This window comes from Triticum urartu, chromosome 6A (genome assembly GCF_056163025.1).
Source record: "Triticum urartu cultivar PI428250 chromosome 6A, HENAU_Tu73, whole genome shotgun sequence".
NCBI classification, from domain to species: domain Eukaryota; kingdom Viridiplantae; phylum Streptophyta; class Magnoliopsida; order Poales; family Poaceae; genus Triticum; species Triticum urartu.
This window is the reverse complement of record NC_141878.1, coordinates 472,562,972-472,569,567: the sequence shown is the minus strand read 5'-3', so window position 1 is coordinate 472,569,567 and position 6,596 is coordinate 472,562,972. Positions and strand designations below refer to the sequence as shown.

General features: G+C 51.0%; 1 protein-coding gene across 1 annotated transcript; it reads left to right on the top strand.

Annotated features, from left to right (window-relative positions):
• The first annotated feature begins 357 nt into the window (after window positions 1–357).
• On the top strand, window positions 358–2,937 carry LOC125514157 (non-specific lipid transfer protein GPI-anchored 14). The gene is made up of 3 exons (XM_048679432.2): window positions 358–808; window positions 1,860–1,943; window positions 2,542–2,937. Exons 1-3 carry the CDS (start codon window positions 484–486, stop codon window positions 2,685–2,687), a joined length of 555 nt encoding a protein of 184 aa, XP_048535389.1. The 5' UTR covers window positions 358–483; the 3' UTR covers window positions 2,688–2,937.
• The last annotated feature ends 3,659 nt before the right edge of the window (window positions 2,938–6,596 follow it).

Genomic DNA, 6,596 nt, shown 5'->3' with positions numbered 1-6,596 from the left:
GCGCTGTACACGACAGGACCAGAACAAGGACGGCCTCGGTGGGGCGGAGGAAGGATGGCACCGGCTTGTTGGACATGGGGTAGGGGCCTGAGCGAGGCGCAAGCGTGTCGAAGCAGAGCAGACGCATTCCACCGTTCCTTCGTGGTGGTAACCGATATGATATGGTCGTTTCTGTTAGAATTATTAGTGGGCCTGGCCCAGGCGAATTCTCAGCAAGTAAATTTCGAAGGCTCATGTATGGCAAGATTGTCTCAAAAAAAAAGAAGAAGCTGTATGTGCAATCTTTAGTCCCACCTCCTGCTGTCCCGCACGCTTGCCGACCCGGCCACACCACTACACCACGCCACAGCCGCAACCGCACCATCGCGCACTCAGCTCGTTCGTACGCGCTCGGGCCCTATTTAACCATCGTCTCCCCTCCAAGCCCTGCGACCGCGAGCACCGTCAACCCTGGTTTCTAGTACCTCGTAGCTAAGCTTCCATATGGGATCGAGAGTCTTTCTCGCCGCGGCCGTGGTGGCCGTGGCCGTGGCGGCGGCGGGGGCGGACGTGGCGGCGGACCGGGCGGAGTGCTCGGACAAGCTGGTGGCGCTGGCGACGTGCCTGACGTTCGTGCAGGGGCAGGGGCAGGCGCCGACGCCGGACTGCTGCGGGGGGCTGAAGACGGTGCTGCAGACCAGCCCCAAGTGCCTGTGCGTGCTCGTCAAGGACCGCGACGACCCCGGTCTGGACTTGAAGCTCAACGTCACCAGGGCGCTCGGCCTCCCCGCCGCCTGCGGCGCGCCCGCCAACATCTCCGACTGCCCAAGTACGTCCTCCACCCTCAAAGCTTACTATGAAAGAATCTGGAACGATATGTATCATCGCATCATATGGCAAGAGAAGTAGCAACTGCGTTCATGTTCATACGGAGTGGACGCACTTGGTCGATGTTAGTGGGATCATGATGGCGTGCTTCAGTTTCAAACGCCACCACCGCTTAAAGCAGCACCCACATTAAGAGATATGCTTTTCTAGGCCCGTAATTTGTACGTGCTCGGCCGCGATACGATGGTAGCAACGTGTCAGAACATGGGTTACACGCAGTGGCGGAGCACCAAACGGGATCACAAACAAGATATAGTCATGAAGACTAGCGAAGTCAGGGGATTAGAAGAGATATTAGCAGCAGGACGATGCCAAATTTCTCACGGCAGAGCCCGGGATGGTCGCGCGGACGCTCCACCAGAGGTTACGCGGGAAGAGGAGGAAAATATCTCGCCCACCACCGGGAGCGTCCAAATTAGCGGCCAATTAGCATTTCTCTATGCGGTCCATGAATGCTGTTGCCACACCCCTCACTAACGACGGGTACTGTGTAGCTTAGAAAAAAACAATGCGTACGTTAATAAACACATACATATATTCATCCTGATGAACTTATATGCATATACCCTTATCCCTATAAGCATCTCCCAGAGAGTAAGCTGATGGGTCTTGAGATTGACGCATTACAGATGCCTCACTATTGACGGGAACGCCGTTTCCCATAGAAAGAATGTCCTGTCTTTATGATATACCAACATTGTGAGTGTAGTTGAGATGCACGTGTCGCTATTTGTATCCCCGCAAAAAAAAGAGAAGTTGTTTAGTACCTTGGCCATGATCACCGGTTAAACGCCGTAGGTACGAGCGTTGCAGTGGTTGACATGTGATCAGCGTTCATACATGACATGAATGAATTACATTATCACATGATAACCTTCATTACTAGGACTAGGGTTAGGATTTATAGCGCTGCGGGAAAGATGTAAGCTCATTTTGTTTGCTGGTAATTAACAAAGCGTGCTCCTGTTGTGGATCCAACGTTTCGTTTACAGGGCTACTGAACCTGCCGCCCAATTCCAAGGACGCGGAGGTCTTCGAGCAGTTTGCCAAGCAGCAGGCAGCCCAGAGCAGCCCAAGTGAGTTATTCTCCTCCTACCAATTGATTGCTTTACAAGGATTATTTAGTTATATATACAATGGTTCATTTTAAATAAAAAAGGAAAAGAAAACGGACAATTGTTCCCGCTGAAGAAGGGAGTTCTATAGTGCAGACGCATAATTGATGATGTGCATGCACCCGTTCAGTCGAGTCGATCAGCTGAGACTTAATAATTGTGAAGTGATTGATGCAGATTAACATCGCCAACAATCTAGTTACAATTAATTCGACGAAAGACAAAAGAAACTGCTGGACCGCTACTGGACAGCAGTGCCGCTCGGCGTTGGAGCCTGACGTGACGTGCGAAATTTATGTGCTAGAACCAGCCCGCCCAACAGTGCTGAAGTAGGAGTGTCATGTGACGTTAGCTAGGAGTAGCAATAGCAATCTAGCATGCCTCCAAAAACATGGAAGACATGTCACTGCACGGCATAAACCTGTTGCATCAACTAATCAAAGATCGGCATAACACACTACTAGTATAGTCTTCTAAAGATTTTCAGCCAGTAGTGATGTGGTTGACGGTTTGCTCTTTGGAATTTGGAGCTAAATAACGTGGTTGATGTGATCTCCAGGTGGCGCGTCGAGTGCGCCGAGCACGGGCGCACAGAAGAACGCGGCGGCGAGGATGAGGTGGTTGGGAGTGGGCGGAGTTGGTGTGGCCGCACGCGCAGCGCCGCTCCTCTTCTTCGCCGTGCCTTTCTTGCTCCTTCTGCGCTAAATACAGAAACGGAAGCCTATGCTGCAGGGCATCATTATTGTGTACATGGAGCGAGAGTGGTCGATGAGTGCATGCTCCATGCTGGAGCATGCGGGCGCGTGAGTGCGTGTGTGTTGGTATCTCTTAATCCGCGTGTGAAAAGCTGAACCGATGTGCCGGCTGGGATTTCTTCTCGGGTTATGCCTGCCTGGTCATTTCTAACAGACATATCATGTCAGGTAATAAAATTCCCTCAAAAGGGATCCATATACTTGCATTGCACCGATCAATCTTTTTTTTAGGACACCTCAAGAGGGGCACGGTTCCTGCATTTCAGTAAAAAGAAGAGAATTACCAAGTTAATCTGAGATAACCAGACGAAAACCCGATACAATCCATGATTAATTTAGGAAAACCGACGACAAACCACACACACTCGACCACACGATTGATTAAGGGACAACCGTGCACCCCCCCCCCCCCCCCCCCAACCCACCACAGGTTGATTAAGGGACAATCATGTAAACACCCCACGACTGGACCGGCGAACTCGCCACCCTTGCGGCACAAAGTCACCACCCATGCCATGCAGAGCCGTGGGTCTACCTCATAGTTGTTGCTGAGTTCCTTGCCTCATAGTTGGAACACACTTTTTGTGTCATTCAACAATTCAGCTCCTAACGGTAAGTTGACTGTGGAGATGGTAAAGAATGGTTTGATCGGACGCATAGGGGATGGGAAAACAACGAAATATGGCAATACAACTGGATCCCGTGTGACTATGCTATGTGCCCTATAGTTTTCTTGTGATCCGGTCAACCTTAGCTTGTTAGTGAGTTAATTGATGAAAGCTCTCTTAGAGGGAAACGATAGGTAGTTTGAGATGTTTTCTTGCCGATTGATGCCGACCCAATTTAAACATTCCACTCAGTACCAGATAAATTTCAGATTTTTGGGCATGTGGCCATGAGAAGAAGGGGGAATTCACAGTTCGGCCAGCCTATAGGATGTTGATCATGACCAAGATGACCGAGAAGCATGGCTTGATTTTTGTTCTAGTGCATTAGATAATGCTAGATAATAAAAGGCATGTATAAAGTTGTGGCGGGTTAAGGTCCCCTCTAAATTGAAGGTGAGGGGGTCCTAGATTAGGGGGTCTCCGGACAGCCGGACTATATCCTTTGGCCGGACTGTTGGACTATGAAGATACAAGATTGAAGACTTCGTCCCGTGTCCGGATGGGACTCTCCTTAGCGTGGAAGGCAAGCTTGGCAATACGGATATGTAGATCTTCTTCCTTGTAATCGACTCTGTGTAACCCTAGCCCGCTCCGGTGTCTATATAAACCGGAGGGTTTAGTCCGTAGGACAACATACAATCATACCATAGACTAGCTTCTAGGGTTTAGCCTCTATGATCTCGTGGTAGATCAACTCTTGTAATACTCATATCATCAAGATCAATCAAGCAGGAAATAGGGTATTACCTCCATCGAGAGGGCCCAAACCTGGGTAAACATCGTGTCCCCTGCCTCCTGTTACCATCCGCCTTAGACGCACAGTTCGGGACCCCCTACCCGAGATCCGCCGGTTTTGACACCGACAATGGTGCTTTCATTGAGAGTTCCATTGTGCTGTCACCGTAAGGCTTGATGGCTCCTTCGATCATCGTTAACGATGCGGTCCAGGGTGGGGTTTTCCTCCCCGGACAGATCTTCGTATTCGGCGGCTTCGCACTGCCGGCCAACTTGCTTGGCCATCTGGAGCAGATCGAGAGCTACGCCCCTGGCCATCAGGTTAGGTTCAGAAACTTAAACTACACTGCCGACATCCGCGGAGACTTGATCTTCGACGGATTCAAGCCCATGTCAGGTGCGCCGCACGATCACGACGAGCATGATTTAGCTGTGCCGTCGGACAGTGTTCGGGAGATCACACCTGCAACTACTCCGGCCTTTAATCCGGAGCAAATTGCGCCATCCGAGGACGGGTGGATAGACCCCGCCATGAAGGCCGCACTCTCAGTGGCGATAGAGCCGGATACTGACTTCACCCCTTACGAGAGCCGTGTTGCCGAACCACAAGATTCGTCTCCGGCCACGGACTCCGAGCCGCCTGCGTCCGTGCCTATCGAATCCGATGGGCGCCGATCATGGAGTTCACCTCCGCGGATATCTTTCAGCACTCACCTTTTGGCGACGTGCTAAATTCATTAAAGTCTCTCTCCTTGTCAGGAGATCCTTGGCCGAACTATGTCCGACTAGAATGGGATGCGGACGATGGAGAAATTGGCTGCCCACCCACCACCCACTTAGTAGCCTCTGTCGACGTTTTAACCGACATGCTCGACTTCGACTCCGAAGACATCGACGACATGGACGACGATGCAGGAGAGGAACAGGAACCAGTGCCTACAGGGCGCTGGACAACCACTTCACCACATGACATATACATGGTGGATACACCCAAAGAAAACAATGATGAAGAACAGCAGGATGCAGCGAAGAATAGCTCCCTTGAGAAGCAAGCAAAGCGTCGGCATAGGCGCCACTCAAAATCCCGCCTCGGTAAAAACAGCGATAACAGCGCGAGAGAAAATAACACTCCAGTCGACTCCAGAGGAAACGACGACCACATTGACCCAGCGGCAGAGCACGATGAAACTGCAAACGGTGAACATAGTACGGATCCGATGTCCGAACACGGCGATGCCAAGGATAAACCTCATCAACCCCCCTTTGGGGAGGAAAACAGTCCGGACGAAGATGCACACATCCTCCCGGAAAGGCACTTGAAACAAGAGAAACTCCGCAGAAGGCTTATTGCCACAGCAAGGAGTCTGAAGAAGCAGAAGCAAAGGCTTAAGACCGCACAAAATATGCTCAACAGCAGGTGGAACAGAGTGCTCGATAACGAAGAAAAATATGGTGGAAGTTACCACACAAAGAGCTATCCAAAGCGCAAGCTATTACCTGAATTCGACGATGAGGCCGTAGAGCCCACACAGCCGAAAAATAAAACAGCCAACCGACCGGATCAACCACCTTGTGGCCGCGATAGAGCGGCTAACAAGGCCGCACATAAGTCAACACACGATCTACGTGAGGACTTGCGCCAAAAATTCAGTATGACCAGATCCATCTATGGATCTAGGAAGCACGCTCCGGCACAAAATCAAAACCGAATACTACAACCGTCCGAACGCCATGATACATCCAAATACAGGGGTGCCGCACAGCCCCTATGTTTCACCGATGAGGTGCTGGACCACGAATTTCCAGAAGGATTCAAACCAGTGAACATAGAGGCGTACGACGGGACCACAAACCCTGGGTTCTGGATTGAGGACTTTATCCTCCATATCCATATGGCTCGCGGAGACGATCTCCATGCCATCAAGTACTTGCCCCTCAAGATTAAAGGACCAGCTCGGCATTGGCTGAAAAGCCTCCCCAAAAACTCAATTGGAAGTTGGGAGGAGCTCGAGGATACTTTTCGGGCTAATTTTCAAGGGACCTATGTCCGACCTCCGGATGTAGACGATTTAAGTCATATAATTCAATAGCCCGGAGAGTCAGCCCGAAAGCTTTGGAATAGGTTTCTCACTAAGAAGAACCAAATCGTCGACTGCCCGGACGCCGAAGCCTTAGCAGCTTTCAAGCACAGCGTCCGAGACGAATGGCTCGCCAGACACCTCGGCCAAGAAAAACCGAGAACAATGGCAGCCCTGACAAGCCTCATGACCCGCTTTTGCGCGGGCGAAGATAGCTGGTTAGCCTGCAGTAGCACCAGCGACCCAAGCACATCCGAAGTCAGGGATGACAATGGAAAACCACGACGCAGTAAAAGCAAGCGTCAAAATAAAGAAGACAACCCAGATAATACGACGGTAAACGCTGGATTCAGGGGCTGTCGACAAGGTTAGCGGAAA

Coding starts and splice junctions, on each gene's coding strand:
- LOC125514157 (XM_048679432.2), top strand. CDS start 484: ATGGGATCGAGAGTCTTTCTCGCCGCGGCCGTGGTGGCCGTGGCCGTG. Junction 809..1,859: donor CAACATCTCCGACTGCCCAA/GTACGTCCTCCA, acceptor TTTCGTTTACAG/GGCTACTGAACCTGCCGCCC. Junction 1,944..2,541: donor GGCAGCCCAGAGCAGCCCAA/GTGAGTTATTCT, acceptor TGTGATCTCCAG/GTGGCGCGTCGAGTGCGCCG.